Source organism: Haliaeetus albicilla, chromosome 5 (assembly GCF_947461875.1).
Source record: "Haliaeetus albicilla chromosome 5, bHalAlb1.1, whole genome shotgun sequence".
Lineage (NCBI taxonomy): Eukaryota > Metazoa > Chordata > Aves > Accipitriformes > Accipitridae > Haliaeetus > Haliaeetus albicilla.
Window position 1 is genome coordinate 17,657,651 of NC_091487.1, and position 19,182 is coordinate 17,676,832.

The 19,182-nt window shown below is 44.1% G+C and overlaps 1 protein-coding gene across 2 annotated transcripts in view; it reads left to right on the forward strand.

The window, feature by feature from the left end:
- Positions 1-18,631, forward strand: part of PRIMA1 (proline rich membrane anchor 1) — a 55,100-nt gene extending 36,469 nt beyond the window's left edge. Inside the window, exon 4 of one of the 2 annotated variants that reach the window (XM_069783571.1) lies at positions 10,470-10,630. In XM_069783571.1, coding sequence (XP_069639672.1) covers positions 10,470-10,485 — 16 coding nt within the window. In that variant the 3' untranslated portion in view covers positions 10,486-10,630. Of the gene's footprint in view, positions 1-10,469; positions 10,631-14,171 lie in introns of those variants that run through there. The other variant, XM_069783570.1, reaches the window with a different exon arrangement.
- Positions 18,632-19,182: the final 551 nt, after the last annotated feature.

A 19,182-nucleotide genomic window follows, 5' to 3' on the forward strand; every position in this document is an offset into this window, starting at 1 on the left:
CAAAGCTATCACTATTTGTTAAACTAAATGTAGCCCTGCTTGATGAAAACTGAGTGCTAGTACAAGGAAAATCAGTTGTTCTTCCAAACAGTATGGAAGCCTGGGTGTTGGTTGTGCAACAGTTTCCAGGGTAGTATATATGAGACAAGCTGTTGAACAGCTTTACAACTTGACCCAAGCCCCCTGGAGATGCCAGAGCTCTGCTGTATTTCTTCTGCTGATTCCATGGCATCATTGGGGATTTTGGATGGGGGACTAATAGTTGGCGCTGCCCTACGTTTTTTGGGTGCATCAAGATGAGGAAGGGTTGGCCTCATTTTTTAAATAGAATAGCAAAAGTATTGCTGCTACTTGTTAGCAGGTTCATTTGAGAGATCAAGGGCTGATGAGTGAAGTGGGTAAAATACCCTTCCAGTCGGAGAGATGGCTGAGCCAAGCCACATGGGCAGTGCTATGCAGGAAAGTTTGTTTTGCTGTTACCTGTGCAGTATGCATCGGTCACATAAGCAGGAGGATCTGCTCTTCAGTGCTGTCAGTCTGGGATTTTTATAAGCACTACATGTTTGCATAACTATTACAGGGCAGGATTTCTCTGTCTCTTTTAAGTTATACCAAAGTCACATTCTGCTAGGGAGGAAGTTTGTTGTCATAAATGAGTAAAATGCCCCACTGTTTCTCATAACTGGGAGCACTGGAAGCCTTAAGGAGGCCTTAGTCCTTAGCGTAAAACAAGTGGTCCAAATGTTTCACAGAACACTCTCCTATGGATAATTTTTTCACTTGTTCACTCCTAATTTGTGATGTCTGTAGAGCATTATGGTCTATCCTGTGATTAATTAACTTTTCACTGTTACCAGAAACAAAATTGCCATTTTCCTGTTTTCTACTGCGGATGAGGGTACCACATCGAATGGGCAGAAGTCTTGTGATAGATTCAAGTATTGTACAGTTACTGCCTTAGTGCAACTCTGTAATAGCCATGGGTGGATTTTACAGGCTTGTGCCAGAATGTAATGCTCGTGCTGGTCTGATTGTATTGCTTGAAATATTCCTGATTTACCCCAGCACAATTAGAAGATACAAGTGGATACTAGAGCTTTGAGACATATAGGAGAGTTGCCAGGTTTACCATGAGGTTTTTTATTACATTTTTTCCTGCAGCCGTAACTTCTGAAGAAATCTGAATGAGATCAAGGTTCTCTTTACCTACTAGTCTAAAAAGTGACATCAAACTCAGGACTCTTACATATTCAAAATCCTACAAGGCAAAGAAATAAAGTTTTCTTAGAAATTAATTTAATTTTTAAGCCAATTGTACTTTTTACAAGCTGACACAAGGGCACTTGTGCCTGACCCTGCTGGTGAAAACCCACAGCTGTGGCTGAGATGTACCCAGCACAGTGTACAAGGACATTTGAAGAAAGTTTTTGGCTTGATTATCTGGGATATCTGAGCTTAGGACTGTGTTTGTTACAGCCTGCAAGAACCCAGCAGAAGCATCCTGGGATGCCTGGGACAATCTTTTTTTATGACTCAGAGGAAATTGTACCCACGATAGTAGGGTGGGAGGTGTAGATCTGTTATTATAGCTCTGTGTCACCCAACAAGATCAATTCCCTCTACACAACAAGAATCCCATAGGAACCTGCTGGGTGCCTTTATTGCCCCCTTTCGCTTTCCACAAAGGATTTGCAGTGCATCTGGAGTAAAAGCAGTAAAGCCTGTCTCCAGTGGCCGAACAACTGCAGCTCCCAGTGGGTTCAGTGGACACGCTGGCTTTGCAGGAGCTCTAAAACCCTAAAAGTTAGAAGGAGAAAGCCAGAAAAGTATGGGAATGCCCTAGCAGCTCCCATACATGCCCAGGCAGGCTCTGCCCAGACTCATTCTGCTCCACCTCGGGGTGACAAGAAGCCAGACCTCACCATGGAGCAGCTAAGCACCAGTCCGAGCCCTGCCCACCACACGCATCCAGCCACCTTCTGGATGATCAGGACTGTTCAGCACACCTCTCAGCCCCATGTGCATGCGCTATTCCCCCCCAGTCTCTGCCCTTTCTTGTTTTCTGCGGAACTTTATTTCCTGCATCACCCCCACATTGCCCCAGATATGACCACGCAGAAGATGGATACCCCCTTCCTGCCTGACCTTTCGGCACGCTTCTGGCCAGCAGCCTTGGCTTGGTGTCACCCTTGGCTTCTCTAATTCGTGGCTTCTGCTGACTTTGATTTTGATGCCTTGCTCTAACTGGGCCTTGTGTGTGCAGAGACCCTGGGGAAAGGTAGAGCTCAGGGAATGGCAGGAGCTGCGCTCGGATGCGCTTCCTCCTGTGTAGGGACTCTCAGCCAGAGGTAAGGAGGCATCTGACGGCGGCAGTGTTATTTCCCGCTGTAATTTATGTGCATTAGTTTCACACCTTTGTCTAACTAGTCACAACTTGGTGTGCAAACAAAATCTCAGCTTTTCCACGCCCTAGCTGAGAGCAGGTCTTGCTAAAGGAAGGCTCAGGGGTGCTTGTCCACACCAGCTGGTTTCGGCGGGCCACACTGCTCTGAAGGGAGGTCACATCACACACCCCCCCACCTTGTGTGTTTGCTGCCGTGCAGCCACACTGCTGGGAGGCAAAAGGGTGCAGGCAGGGTCCCTCTTTGCAGAGCTGTGACGCTCCTCGCTCCTCGGGCGGACATCGATCGCTGGCAGCCGCCCTTGAGCCCCTCGCAGCTGTGCTGCCACCACTCCTGTGGCTGCACTGTCTGATTTCTGCTACCTCTGTCCTTCCTTCTCTGCACCCCCCATACTTACTGCTAAATATTTATCGTGCTCTGGGGTTGCTAAGCAGCACACAGCTCCCCGCTCGGGAGAGCCGTGCCGTGAAGGCGAGACACGCAGTAGGTCAGCGTGGGCAGAACTGGGGGTGGGAGAAGATGGCATCTGCTGGGGTGGTCCTGCCACATGCTCACCTCACTCTGACTCCGGTGTCCCCTCTGTCAGCAGGCACGTGGCCACCCACCACCCCCAGTATGGCTGGGCTGGAGAATGATGCTCCTGGTTTGTCCGTCTTGGAGAGTTGTTGGCTAAATAGCCATGTCAGAGAGCGTTTGTGGAGATGAGCATCACAGCATCCATTCCCCAAGCTAAGGCCAGGTGATGGAGTGAAACATTAACAGGGGGTCTGATGTAAAGGGTCTGATCCCAGCTGTGTGCAAGGCAAGAGTGGGGAAATAGGGACATTCCTCATTGTGGCCTTTGAAAAGAGGCCATGCAAAGAGGTCCCAGGTGGAGAAATGGTGCCTTCTTTGGTGCTTGCTTTTTGAGGCAGTAGCATGAAACCTCATGAAAGATGCTAATGCTCCCAAGAAGCAGGACGTGCAGGCTAACCTGGTTCTTCCCTTCAGTTGCTCTGAGCCCTGGGAAGTTAGTGTGGAGACTGGCTGAACTCAAACCCTTCTGCGGAAATTGTCCCGTTACAATTGTCTAAAGCCACTTAGCTCCCAAACTGCACAAAATCGAATCATTGCATAGACATCAAGGTGTGCACGATTTGCTGGTTGCTCTGCCTCTGTATGGTTTTGCCCCATTGCACACCTAGAGCATGGGAAGTCTGGGACCGCCCTGTGCAGTCCACTTACAGTGGGTTGCATTTATTCTGTAAAGAGCAGGGTCTGGCTCTGCAGTCTCTTTGTGGGTGGAGAAAGTCAGAAGCAGCTGCTTGGAAATCAGTGGTCTTTCTTACTCTAGTTGGTGGCAGAGACAGATTGCCTCAAACGCAAAGTGATCTAGATAGTTGCAAAGGTCAGTTCATTTTACAAGTTTTAATTTTCTTCTCAGCTCCTTGCATTTATTTGTGTTGCAGACACTTTTCTATTAAAAACATTTCTATAACAGAAAAGCTGCAGAGAGTTTTGGTTCATCTGCACAGAAATTAATCATTACTATTTAAATAATTTTGCAAAATTCTATTTAAATGATTCTGTGAAATAGCAGTAGCCTTGTTCTTCTGTATGGATCAAGTCCATCATTCAAATTGTTGCCTATGTTTGCAAGGGACCAAATAGCAAGGTAGTTATTTACATTCAGCAAAAAATCTAGGCACAAAGTAGCACAGAATATCAACTTTGGTTTGGGGATGAAAATGTCCATTGCCTAAAATGGCAGTATCTACAGTCACTTAGCTGGTAAGAGTCATACTGTCCTTCAGAGACAGTGAAAGAGCAGTGAAGAGCAGGCCTTGCTCATCTCCTCTCTCTGCCCCTTGTTATTCCAACCCCCTGTTTTTCCAGTACTGATGCCCACCTTGACCTGGAGCAGGGGGCACCACCACCCAGGCAGTTTGCAGACATGGTAGGGGATTCCTGCACCTTTTCCCTCCTGCACTTTCCCTTCCAATATAGATACCTTTTTGTAAGGACAACTTCTATTTGGGAGCCCAGCTAAGTAATAGTTTATAAATGTCTTTTGCTGGCCTCACTGTAGCTGAGCAGAAGCAGTTAGGTAGTTGTCATGTCTTGTTCAATGTATATGTTTAGATGTGTTGTCTATATAAAAAAACAAGGTATTGATCAGGATTGGTACAGCAGGGCACTTGAAAAACATGCTTCTCCAGATTTCCTAATTAATGTTTATTAAGCACTTTGAAGATAGAAAGCATTGAATAGTGCTAGGGTTGTTCAGTCTGTTCCAGAAGGACTAGAGAATTTTAAAGGACTAAGAAAGATCTCAGTTTGGGCTTCCACTGGTGTTTTTATACTACTGAGTGGCAGATAAGCAGAGGAGTGTTTGTTGCCTTCATGCCAGCACCTGTGAGAACATGCATATCTCCATTTGTGGGGGGTCACAGAGAGCTCACAGGTGTGTGCAGAAATGAAGGATGAAACCTGCATGTGCATTCACCTTGTGGACAGAAAAGCCCAGAGAGTGTGCACAGTCCAGTTTGGGAGCAGCCTTAAATTTTTGTGCAGCATTACACAAGCTCCATTACTTTGATTTTAGTGAGACACCAGTATAATACCACTACTGCAGTAATGCATCTGCACTAGTCTGGAGGATATTCAGAGGAGGCCTCTGGGAAATGCTACTCTCTTCCCCCTTCTGATCTGCATGAAATGGGGAAAAAACAAAGTAGGAGAGTATACTGCCTTCATTATTAGCTGTTACTTATTCCCAGCCATCGCCCAGACCCAGGTATAGTACAGCAACTCACCCTGTGTCCAGCTCTGACCATAGGTATTGCCTTCATCACTGAGAATCAACCCCAGGGAAACTGAGGCTGCACCTGAAGTTCAGTGAAATGATTTCTCCTGTTACATTGGTTGTTTCAGTTCCCTGAAGCAGTCAGTGTGCCTTCTTTGATACTTCAGGGTGGCAGCCTAGACAGCTTAGTAACATGGGACTGGAACAAGACCCTTGGGTCACCCTGCCTGCCCCCGATATTGCGGGCGCTGTGGTGTTTGATCTTTTCATAAACGTATCAGTCTCCTTCTTGAAGCTGTGTAGTTTTCCCTCTCTCCCTGCTCCCTCCTGCAGCAGGCTCAGTTCAAACCATTATTCTTCTGAGAGTAAAAGAACCTTTTTTCATCTCCAGCCTAAATTTACCTATGGCTTCTTCCCATTTCTTCCTTTCAGATGCCCTTTTCCTTTTCTGGTGTTCCCTGAGACCAATCCCATCCCCTCTTTCTTTCCATTAGACTAGATTGTTCAAGCTTGTTTATTCTCTTCTATAAGAAACTGGGACAGAAATTTGAGCTGGCTACTCTGTAAATTATAGACTTGTTAGAGCAGATGGTGCCTAATGCAATAAAGTTACATGCAATCCCAGTTATCTGGGTGCTACATATATATTGACAATCCGAGGCTGTTTCTGCATTGCTTGGCAGAGCATGGTGTGCCATGAACTGAGCTCCCTGAATGTACCTTAGCTGCCTACACTGCTCTGCGGCAGAAAAAGCCTTTCTGGTGCAGGAGTGTGCCCAGCTCATCCCCAAAGGGCACTGCCAGTGCCCAGCACGCTGCCAGCCGTGGCCATGGCCATCCTCCAGACATGTTTTGGCTTTGTTCATGCCTTCATTCCGTGCATTTAATGTCTATTTAATGTCTTTTTTTTTTCTTTTTTTTTTTTTTCATTTAGTGGCTTTTTGCCAGGCTGGAAGGCCAGCAACATGAGCTCACTTTTTTACATTAGGCCCATTCATTTTTTTATCATCAAAACATATCGACGATGTATTCCGCACTGAGAACACCCAATGGATAACGTCAGCTGTAATATCCTTCCAGTCAATAAAACCTTTTAAGGATCATTATAGGGAATGCAAAGAATGGGTTTTAACGTGAGGGGTCACTGAAAGTACTTTTATCAATTATGTCAGTGAATAGCCCAGTAAAGGTGCTTCTCTTCCTTAAGATTGGTTTTGTGTAGGAGCGTAATTCTGAAGTTAGCTTAATTGAAGACCTAGTAGGAAATGTGATTGCATCACCTTAGTCTCCCAGGGACAGATCTTCCTCTGTAACATCAGAACAAAATCTCCTCAAGTCCAACAAAGTCTGTGGAATTACTCTGACTTTGCACTGCTGAAAATAAATCAAGACTAAACTCCACTTCTTAAATTTCACGTGTGGCTCAGCAATCTACTGCAATTACTTGCAATCTGAACAGGCCAAATCCTCCCTTCAGATATACCCAGAGCGACTTCAGCAGGCTGGGATAGATGCACTTCTGCAGAAAGAGATCTGCCCACCACATTTTGCAGCCTGCACGCACCAGCTCAGGGAACCTCTAAGTGCTGATGAATGGCTGCAGAGTGGCTCCGTGTGGATATTTTTTTCCCTGAGAGAAGCACTCAGCAAAGGCTAGATCTTCATTCCGTGCACAGCAAGGGGGATTTGACTGTCACAGGGGAGCACGAACCATCCCAAACCAGAAATCACCCACATGCCTGCAGGGCTTGCTTAAATATACTCCAGAAACTGGTCAGCTAAAAATGGCTTGAAAATGCTCATGTGAATAGCCGGAAAAGAACAAACCCTCCTTATGAGATGGTATCTTGGGGTTAGATCAAAGCCTATTGCGGCAACATGACTTGCAGTACTGTGAAAGAGAGTTTCCCCTTTTGCATAATGGTCCTAGCACTGTGCACTTGTACAGATCTTCTCCCCTTCTCCACACACGAAAGACAGACAGAAAAGATCTGAAGATGTTAAAAATTGTGTGCTTACTTTCTCTTGTAAATCTTATTTATCAGCTGGCCACTAGTTTTGTTTGGCTAAGAGTGAAGTACTCAAAGGTCTCTAGGGAAAGAACGGCCTTTTCTGATTCACAAAAGACACCTCTTTTTTCTTCATAAGGAGCAAAGGGGCAATGCAGGTTGAGAAAGGAGGCTTCCATCAAATGTCCCAAACTGAAAATAACCCAATATACATAGTCCTTCCAAATGGTGCAGGTAATATCATCCAGGTTACCTATAAAACTTTCTAGTTTGGAAGAGTAAGGCATAAACATCACATACTGTGATAGTAAGTAATAAACACTGGGGCAAGACAGTTTGTTTGTCTTTTAGATGCTGGACTGTCTAGCTTACCAGACTGGAGATGCGAATACAGGGAATACATGTAAAAGCCTTGCGAGGTTGAGAGTATTGAACATTGGTCCTTGACAAACATTGAGTAGTAGTGAGTGCATTGCTGAAAGTTGTCCAGATGGAGCTGCTGGGTTTTTTTATAACTGTAAAACATTTGCTTTGTACGTGGGAGGTAGTTCAGCCAGTAACCTCTTCCTACGAGTAATGAATAGTTTGTTTTCTGGACGGATAGATGGTCCACATATGGCTGTTAACTAATTTAATAGAGAAAAACCAAGATTTCAGGGAATTTTCATCATTAGGGTTTCTTCTTTGATTTCTATCTTTACATTGTCAAATAAAGAATATCCAGACTGAATTTTTCTGGTCCCTTTGAGAGAGTCAAAGGGAGAAGTCAGAATGTGACTTTCTTTCCATGACTCTGAAAACTCTTTCCAGAGAAGTGTCCTTCTTTAACAAGTCCCATATGTCTGGGCCATAGCAGCAGGCTGGCCAGCCCAGGTTAGTCATTAGGCAAGGCTCTTTGTGGGCAGCTGCACATAAATTCAATGGCTGTGTGCCAGAAAGCAACTGTTGTCAGTGCACTGAGCCCCTGTAGCAGGGGTCCTGTTCACAAACCAGTCGTAGAAAGCAAGTTTGCTTCTCCCACCAGTTGCTGTTGTGGGAACTGATTCACCTCTGATAGCTGATGGCCAGCATGAATCAAGTGGCTGTTTGCTGAACGCCCCCAGTACTGAGGTGTAAACAGCCTCCATTCACGTTCTTTATGTTCTTATAAACATTCAGGTTGTTCAGAGAGATGGTCTAGTAATTGAATAACATTACAAAATTTATTCTTCCATTCCCATCCTGTATCTGCTAAATAAGGATGTTTTTGAAGTGTGACTGTAGCCCACACATCATCTTGTCTGGGCTTCCAGCAGTGAAATCTAGCCAAGAGCTCTAAACATAGCTGCCACAGGTGCTGCTAGCATCCTAGCTCAGGAGATGGAGCTGAGTGAAAATACGCTTACCAGATATTTACCTGTTTCTTGCGTGACTTTTGTAACCCAGCAAGATGCTGCTGCAGTTGTATCTCTACTGGTATATAGGTAGCTTGGATGTTTCTGCTGCGCGCTGGGGGCACATCAGGATAGACCAATCCTATGAAGCAAATGGGTGTGTCGCATGAGACCCAATTTTATTGAAAATCATTAATTTTTATGTGTTGATAGCTAATGAAATATTCATTGGTATGGAGAAGAGCTTTGAAGTCATTGCACGTATAAGCGATACATCTTCAGCTCTCTGATTTGCCTCCTCCCTTCTGCCGCTTTGCCCCAGGGATCGGCAGGCACACACGCGACCCAGCACATGCCACCGCCAACGCAGGAGGGACACGCGATCCGCGGTGATGCTCGCCAGTACAGCAGCTCTCCGGCTGCTTATCTTTCCCCATAGCACAGCCCTGTGCTGTGACATGCAAAAGTGGGGCTGCCCACATAGCTTGGTAGCAGCTTTGCTCATGGTAGGAGCCACCTCGAGGTGAAACTGCTTTGAGAGGAGAGACGAGTTCTTTACGTGTTACTAAAAGCACCTTCATGAGAGGAACTGAAAATGCAAAAGGATTTTTGGCACAGGTGCCTCGTACATTGGCACAGGCACAGCTGTGCAAAGGCAGTACAGAGATGCCTCATAGCTCTCACGGCTGGTAAAATCTCTGTCAGTTGATACTGATACCCATACAGTGCAATCTTTTTTTTTATATATTTTTTTACAGGTGCCTTTTAAGTACGATTTACAGTTTTGTACCACTGCTCAGGAAAGAGTGGAGTTGCACTGTGGTCTTCTGAGCACTGGGCATCTCCTCCAGCAATGTGCAGAGGGAGGTCAAAGCAGCCTTTCCTCCTCTAACTGCATTTCAAAAGAAGAATGACACTATTCCCATTTTGTAAGAAACAGGATAGGTGTTTCCCTCGGAGGATAATCCAGGGCAGCAAATCCTAAGTGGAGGCAGGCGTCTCCTGGCAGTGCTGAGTCAGGTATGGGAGCCCCAGAAGGAGGTGAATTTAAGATCCCTTCATTTCTCTGCTGTCCACCCAAGGTCACCCCCTCCTAGCTTGGCTGGGTTTCTCTGGGGCCCAGCCTTCCTAGGTGCTGGCCGTGGTGCACTGGCACTCAAGAAAGACATCGCTATGGAGGTAGGCAGTAAGAAACAGGTTTGCAATGCTCAGGCTTGTCTTACGAAATCAGGTTTTATTCTAAACTCTCATCCCTTCCAAGCACAAAGCACCTTGAGGAGCAGGAGCATGCGGATTGCATTGTGTCTTTTAAACTCTGTTGCAGTTTACTCTTCTGGACAAAACTTCTATTCCCATTTCCAGGTGATCTTATTCTCCTCAAAGCTTCAATAAGCCTATAAGTAACAAGGCAAAATAAAGTCCAGATTAAATGAATAGTCTGCTCAGCTTTTGCTTGATTTTGTCTGAAAAGCCATATATAGAGATTTTCTTAAGTGTGTACAAGTGAGACACGAGGTGAAAACCTCCCCCAGTACTCTACCACAAAACTGCCATACATACTGTAGGTCTATGCCAAACTTACACCAGTAGCTAAAGCTGTCAGGGAGGGTTTTGTCAAATATACCAACTGAGTTTTGTGACTAGACATGATAAAGGGCCAAAAACTGTGTTTCCTCTAGGAAATTTTCTAAAGACGGAACATACAAATTATGTTTGAATGTGCATCATTACGTTGACCTTTACACAGGACTCTGGAGAGAACTGGTACAAGCCAATATCACAAGCCACTATGAATTTATTTGATAAATAAGAGTTATAATGTGATCAGAACCTCATGTGAAATTTAAGTGACACGTGAAATACACTATTAAATGGCTGTTTGATGCTTTCTTGATTTTAGGACTCATGCAAATTAATGCATGCATGGCGGAGAGGTCATTATGGACTCTGACGCATCATTTCAGGCGTGTACTAAGCTGTACAGAGTTGCATGTCCCTTTCATTCGCAGATGTTTGGCAAGAAGAGCGCACCAATTTGTTTGCTAAACATCAAAGCACAATGTGTAGCAAATCATACTGTAAAGCAATGCAAACCACTTGTTAGTGAACAACCTGTTTCGCCTACCATCAAGTGAGTATGTCACAGATATGAATAGTTCCCTACTCATTCCCTCACTAATTTGAAACATCCCTTTTACCAATGAAGAGCAACCCTGGAATGGAAATGAAACGCATAAATACATGGCCGTAGCACTTCATCTAAAAGGGGGCTTGGAATATTACACATAGGAAGATCATGCATAATCTAGCTTATCAGGCAGAAAATAGGATAAAAGGGTTCCCCTTGGTGTGTAAGAGGAAAACTTGCATGTTTGGATCTCAACGGTTGTCGTGGTTTAACCCCAGCCAGCAACTAAGCACCATGCAGCCACTTGCTCATTTTGCCCTCCACCCAGTGGGATGGAGGAGAGAATCAGAGAAAAAAAAAAAAGTAAAACTCATGGGTTGAGATAAGAACAGTTTAATAGGACAGAAAGGAAGAAAATAATAATGATAATCATAATAATATGACAATAATAATAAAAGAATTGGAATATACAAAACAAGTGATGCACAATGCAATTGCTCACCACCTGCCAACCGATGCCCAGTTAGTTCCAGAGCAGTGATCCCCCACCAGCCCCACTCCCCCCAGTTTATATACTAGCTGTGACGTCTATTGGTATGGAATACCCCTTTGGCCATTTTGGGTCAGCTGTCCTGGCTGTGTCCCCTCCCAAATTCTTGTGCCCCTCCAGCCTTCTTGCTGGCTGGGCATGAGAAGCTGAAAAATCCTTGACTTAGTCTAAACACCACTTAGCAACAACTGACAACATCAGCATGTTATCAACATTCTTCTCATACTGAATCCAAGACATAACACTGTACCAGCTACTAGAAAGAAAATTAACTCTATCCCAGCCGAAACCAGGACAACAGTCAATGAAATTTGAGGTAAAAAAAAAACTACTGGCACACAGAGCTAGTGGCACAAAAAGAGCTGCAGTTGAAAAATCACAACAGGCCAAAATGACTTTGTGTATCTAAATATATTGGTCAATTTTAATCACTGTGACAAGTGCATACAAGTCTGCCAAGCCAGTGATTTAAATGATGTAACTGAGTCAAGTTTGACCCCAAATCCATACCTGACATGGATTTGGAAACAATTGAGTGAAGGAGTTAAACAGAGCAGTCTCCAAGTCTGAACTTTTGTGTCTGCCAAAAATAAATAACTGCCTCAAATAGCCATTCCATTGAGACCCAAGAAAGTAGTTGCTCTGTTTTGCTAGCACTAGCCCTGAGCAGTTGATAAGGCAGAAGGCAGAACCTTGATAAAATCTCCATTCCACTGTTTGCAGGCTCTGAAAAAATACATTTCCAATGCATGCTAGTGCCAGTGGTGTAATATCACCAGCAACCTCTCCAGCAGTGTCTGCAGACAGGTCTCACCATCAGAGGAGAGTCTCTGAACCTCCCAGGTCTGTGCTGGGAGACCAGCCTGGGGAGGGGAAAGAGCAAATGACAGCTCTCAGGGAAGAGAAACTGAAGCAAAAAAAAGAGGGAGGAAAGGAAAAAGACTTCGAGGAGGACTGAGGAAGTCAGTCTTGAAATCACTTCTAGAAAAAATAAAAATGTAGATAAAAATGAAGACATTTTTTAACATGAAGAAGAAAGAGGAAGGCTAGACGGGGAAAGAAAATGGAACTAGAGAGGTGCAGAAACACATAGGAGACCAAAATAAAGAAGGGGTAAACAGGAGACAAACAGAGAGCAAGTAGAAGTGGCCAAAATGTCTTCCTTTTTTGACAATTCATAGAGCTGATCATCAGGGTTGGAACTGGGGGGAAAGAAAAAGAAAAAAAATGGAATTTTTGAAAGCAGCAGAGGAATTTAAAGGCAACCACACCATTTTTCCTGCCCAGGAAAAAATAAGAGAACTATTGCCATCAGATTCTCCATTCCTCTAGTCAGGGATGTGGCGGGGTGGATGGGTGCTTTACAATGTCACGAAAGACAGAGCCACAGGACCTTGTGTCAGATACAGACAGGCACAGCATGTTAATGGCTGAAAAATGGTTCAACAAACCCTTAGTCTCAAGAACTCTTAGTCTCCACTTCCTTTCCATTTCCATTCTCTAACTGCTGGAATCGTGGCTGATACTAACAAGCCTTAACTCTTAGCAGCTAAAGAGAGGCATAAGGTATCACAACCATAAGTATTTTCTTTGAGATGACAAGCAAAACAAATTTATCTTCCTGTAATCATTCTCCATAAATCTTTCATGAATACTTTGCTGAAATTAAATGCCATTAACCATTTTTTATTAATTGTTGTTTGTTTTGTTAAACAATGTCAAGAACTATAGCACAGACTGACGTATTACATTTATCTGGTCCTCTTTTTGCCCTCAGAAGCACCTTAAACTCAAGGCACTAATGTCTGAAATATCTGGGTGGAAAACACAGAGTTGTTTCCTCCTACTATGTTTAAAGCTTCAGCTTTAAATAAAGGTCACGCCACTTTTGAGAAGAGAAGTTGTGGGGGAAACACTTACATGATGTAACATCGTCTGTTACGGGACTTATGCTTAGGTCTCCCTTTTCAGAGTCACTTTAAAATCCCAAGTAAGATGATTTTGCCCCATGATGGGCAGATGCTTGTTAGTTTTCTGCACTTGCTGGGCATTTCCTGAATTGTCTCACAGTTAGCATTGGTGGTCCTGGACTGTGTTACCAAATGGTACCAGTGGCCACCAAACCAAATAAAAAGAGTGGTTGGTGTTGGGGGGCTGGTAGATCACAGCAGGGCACCATGTTTCAGTCACTAACTCAGACACCTAGAACATGGACATCTGTGTCTGGGCTAGCCTTCCTTCACAGACGATGCAGAGAAACACGAATGCCTTGGGCACAAAGCATCTGTCTTATTTTGGGTATCCACTTTAAGCTGTTCTGAACTGTGTTTTAAGAGTGCCTGTTTCTTTCCATTGACTGTGAAGGTGGTCTGGGGCGGTCACCACAGACGTACATACCTACGCTGGTCATCTGAGTCCTCTCCTAGTGACCAAGCACGGTGGTTTTATGATGACTGATGAGTGAGTTGGATCCTCACTGGACATGACTGGTTGTCATCCCAGTTTGAATGACGTAGCACCTTGAGGAGAAAGGCCCAGGACTGCCCCAAGGCAGAGCCTGACCCAGCACCCCAGACTCCATTCCAGGGATGAAGGTGGGGATGGAGGGCGCTCCTTCCAGCAGCCCTCGTCTCATGCAACATGCGTGCCTGTATCTATATACAGACTAGCATGGGGAGACCAACAGCCTATCATGAGGCCATAGGAGCAGACCTCTCACCTTCCAGGTGGATCATGAGGCTGGACAAAATTAACTGCTGGTTTGGCCTGTGTTCAGAAAGGGAAAAAGAGACAGGAAAAGTTCAGTATTATGATGCACGTTACATGTCCTTGCTTTCAGTCTGTATTGACAAAGAAGATATTTATCTCTGTCCTTTCTTCTCCTCCACCTTGCCTATACATCACTGAACCTGGGATCACCCAAGGAAACCAATGAGAAAAGAAGAGAACGGAACCAGTCGAGCTGAATATGCAATGACCTCCTCCCAAAACAGCAAAACAGTTGATAACAATGCAGTCGTATAATCCCCGAAACCCCGCCGAGGTGCAGGAGGTGGTAAACTTTCAAAGCACACACACGGAGTATGCAAGGTGGGTGAAATAAGGCAACGAAAGGAGCTCTGTGGCCAAGGACTTCATTTCAGAAATAGCACATGCATCAGTGATTCAGAAGAGAAAAGCAGGCTGCTCTTCAGGCTTGCTGCTTCTCCAAGGGAGGATAAACTCACCCAGCCGGGCTGCCCGGAGAAAAGGCCTCACAAAGGCATAAGCATTGCATGCTGCATCTCGTGAAAGCAATGTCGCGATGCCTCCCACTTCTTCCTCTGCCCCCCCCCACTTTCCAGTTTGAATTGAGTGTCCACAAAAAGCTGCTGAAGTAGGATCTTTTGAGGAGAAGGTGATCTGCCAGAGTGGGAGCAGCTTATTATAAATGGGTCTGAGGGTCAAGGGTCGGAGGTGTCACCTACATGCTTCTCCAGCCTGTGCAGTTTTATACGCTTATACTTCATTCTTATCATTCTTACTATTTTGTTATTAAAAAGGGAACAAAGGTTTCTGTTAAGCCATCAAGCAACCAAAAATTGCATGAACTTGTGACTTATCCCAGGAAATTCATCTGCAGTCTGGTGACTATGCAATTTCCATGGCTGAAGACTTTTCAGGCAAAAGAAATCAAAATGTAAGATTTTAGCAATTAGCATTGCTATTGAAAGGGAGATATTATTAAGAGGTGCTTTGTATGTTATTAGTTCATAATCAGCCTTTTTTGCATCACACTTTATTTTTTGTCTTTAAAAAAGTTCTTCCTTTGTGAAATTCTACACGTTTCTCTGTGTTTGCATCACGCTGAATCCCCAGGCAAAACCCCCCCAGAAAAGATGTTGCTTACATCTTGGTGTGAGTATTTGGGCGGGATTCTGTTGAAAGGACTAGCAGCCCTTTGAAGTCCTCCTCATTCACTGATTAGTGTTGTTTCCTGAAAGTGTCAAGTCTCCTGAACTGACCCACGGAGGACATTGTAGGTATGGCTTGGAGGACCACTTTTGGGGGTCTGGTAAGCTGGTTGTGCCCACGTTAACTCAGTCTCTGCCTCTCCTGGGCGGAGATTGCCGATTGTGCCAAATTCAGAGTAATAGCTTAGTCGTGTACTTTCCATGATGTGGATTGCATACTACTTAAAGCAAAGCTGAATCCACCCAAATTCATTTCATGTAGGATCTCAGGTTAGACTTGGTAAGTAACCCCTAGGATAAAGGCGATGAGACTAGGTGAGAAACTGGTCTTTCCCCACCTCCTGAAAACTTTCCTTCATGTCACACCACCACGTGTATGTCTCCATTACCTCTGTGCTGAAAGTAGCGATGCAGTGAAAGACAAATTTCCACGCTGGCTTCTTGTCTGGACATCAAGCTTCGATATCACTTGGTCTCTGTGTCTGTGAGCAACTCCCAGGCACCGACCCAGTCTCGCTCCGGGACATGGCTGTGCCCCGGCTGCTGCGTCCCTCGGTACTGCAACACACCGATGCTTTCAGTTTTATATAAGGATGTGCCTGAACTGCAGAAATCAGACTTTGATTTTCAACGCATTCCTGTCTGCGGTTGGTCTATCGCCAGGATGTAGGGTTTGGCCTGATGGTAGAGGAAGACAATGTTCTGCAGACCTTCCCCAAAAGAGCTCCGGGATGTTCAAATCAGCAGTTTCAGCTCAGGCCCATCTCTAGTTTTCTATTACCTATTGAACAATAAGGTGTATGTAAATATAAGTATCTTTTCAATGATAAAATGCAATGCTGCTATATACTGCTGTTGAGGAATTTATGGAGTTACTAATTTAGCTTTTTAGCCTGTCATCACTATGTAGAAGTTTAGCTTCATAAAATTATTTTTTAAAGGCTAGACTTTCTTGAGAAGTGAATGCAATTACAAAAGTGAAAGGGAATAAGTAACCCTTTGCCCAAGAGTACGATCATTCCCTGCCATATTCATTTTGTGTACTTGCACAAGACACAGAGATATGTTCTTAGATCCAAAGTGGGATAAAAATGACAGAATTTACACTTTGAGTCTAGTATCCCAAATGTTGATTGCCTAAAGCACTTAGCCCCTAAATACTATAATAAAAATATTGCAAGTATATTTCTAGAATATTTTTTAAGCTATAACATTTATTTTGGTGTAGTTACCTATGTTTGCCTTTCTTTTTTTACTCCAGTTGTTTCTGCCTAAGTGTGGCAGAGTTTGAGACTGGTTGCATGTTTAGCTGAGAGTATACAGTACGAATGCAGATGAGTTTAGCATGATACTGGCTCAGGATTAGCACTTTCTCCTGAAGGTTGTTGATTTTATTTATTTCCTAATACAGCTTTAAAGGCATGTTCTGTAGGGCCAAAATCATAAAAGGGATCTGTAGCTCATTATGTCCATCAAAATGTGTCTATTTTTGCAAGAAAAAGTCTACAGAGATGGTCACTGAATGCTGTCTGATTTTCAGTGATGTCAATGGTAAAGTGTCCTCACTAGAGAAAACCCTGGTGCATGACATAGCCCACAAGCAAACCCACCCCAGACCCCCTGAGGTCTTCTCAGGAGAACATAAACATTAAAAACTTCATGGAGAGCAGGGAGGCAGGGCATTTCAAGAAACAGCACGAGGACTAGGATCTATTTTCAACTCTGCCACTGATCTGCTGTTTACTAGCAAGTAATTTTGCCTCTCTGTGCCTCAGTTTACCCATCTGTATAATCGAGATAAAAATACTTACCAGCTCTGTGACAGTATTTCGAGAGATATAGATGTATCTTATTTGTGTAGGCAGATATACACTACCATTACATCCAACATGCTGATGTTAAATAAATGTATTTGGGCACATCATTGCCATAGCAACTCTTAAACAAACATTCCCCACTGTGCTTTTATAATCCGTTGGCCACAGAAGAGCAGCAGCACACAGGCTGAGAGCTGCTCCTCTGCTTCTCTAGCTCTCAGCACTTACTTACACAGCTGCATGGCAGGGAAAGATGGGAAATCTTGTATGGGGTAGTTTTGCCTTGAGATTCCTGACTAAGTACGGTTGACTACATCGCACCAAAATTTAAGGTGATCTTCAGAAAGGCACTTGGAAAAGTATACTGGAAGCAGATGTAAGTCTTCAGAAAAGAGAGGCTAGAAAGGCAGTGTCACTGAGGAATGGTGTTCGAAGTTTGCTGATGTGGTTTAAGGTTGCATTTAACACTCTTCAGACTACTTGCAAAGCTTTTCTAAAAGAGGCTTTTGTGCTTCCTTATAGTACTATACTTAAATACAAAGGGAAAGGAGTAGGCTTGATGGATAAGGGCTTCACTAAGCCGTGACCCTGGATCTGGGCAACTGGCAATCCAAAATGCAGCTTTACAAGCATTTTGAGTTTGTTTTTAGCCACCAAAATATCAGGCGTAGAAAGGTCCTGCATAGCTCTGTTCACAAAATAGCCAGATCCCCAGCAGGTGCAAAGGTGGCCGATTTCTACGCAGAAGTTAAAACCGCTCTGCTCTGACCACCACCAGACAGACTCAGAAAACTGCGGTGTTCAGTCTGAGGGAGAGCATCAACTCAAAATTTCTTCTCAAGGATCACCACTAGCAGACGCAAGCAGGGAATGCACTTTAAGGGCCTGAGCTGCCAAGTGTTGAGTTTCCTCGGTCCTCAGCAGCGCCAGGAAGGTGGAGCTGAAGCCCCAGCCCTGCCGCCCTTCCTGGCCCAGACCCGACACAGCGGTGTGCCCATGAAAGCATCTCTGCCTTGGATAGATGCTGCAGAAACAGACATGGAAGGAAAGAGGAAAGTTCTACTAAGTATAAGATATAAATATATTTATATATATCTATACAGAGACCTAATTGTCCAGTCTTGCATGCCATATGGTCACAGCATGTGAAGCGAGTGTGGGCCTTCTGCTCCAACCAGGTCATGACCATAGATGCTGCCAAGCAATGGAGAATCAGGCCTATGGTAGATATGTATTTACAATACTCCCTGCACCTGTACAAACAAAAATATATTGTTTTAAACTGCAAAATAGTGTGTTTAAATCAATGCATGAATGTAAATATTCTAAGATCTGCCTTCTTGACTGTGTACCACATGTACAGATGAAAACAAATATTGTTTATAGGAAATCTGTATCAGTGGTTAAATGACTAAAGAGAAAAAAAATATCAGAATAAATGTTGTCATGTTTCTCAAACAAGCCATTAATGTATATTTAGTATTTAAGGATATTGCTCAATAAGTATGTTCCGTACCAAAAACTGTGTTGCATATACAGATTGTGCAGTACCCTATTTTAAAAAGGCACCATAATTAATTTTTATTTTAAATAAAAATGTACTTGTAAAAAGTTTCCTGTGTCCTGTCAGTTATGTAGCTGAGAACGGAGTCTACACATTGACGAGAAAGGCTGAAGGGAGGAACGGCTGCAGTGCCTCTTCAGGGACTTTTCTTACTGCCCAAATTAACCTTGCTTTGTGTGAACGCTTTCTGTTCTGGTTTTGGAGAAACTCGTGGCTGCTGCTCATGCCTGTGCCCAGCTGGGTTCTGGTTCTGTCTCACCTAACCCTGCAGTTTTAGTCCCAGATACACGCACCGCTGGTGCTTCATAAACGAAGGAGTTGTTACACTTACACACTCCTGCAGCCCCCCAAGCTCAGGAAACCCCTTCTCTTTATGCCAAAGGTGCTGCAAGTTTCCCTAACAACATACTCTAGTTTTAGAGTGATTTTTTTATCTTTCACATAATACTCTGGGCCTTTGTTTATTTTGGTGCAAGAGATAATGTGCACCATTTTATATTATAACTAACTCCCTGTGTGGACTTCACCCTCCCTTTTCCACGCAAGAACAAAAGCAAATTATGGACCAGTTCTTCAGCAGATCAACACTGACTTACACTAG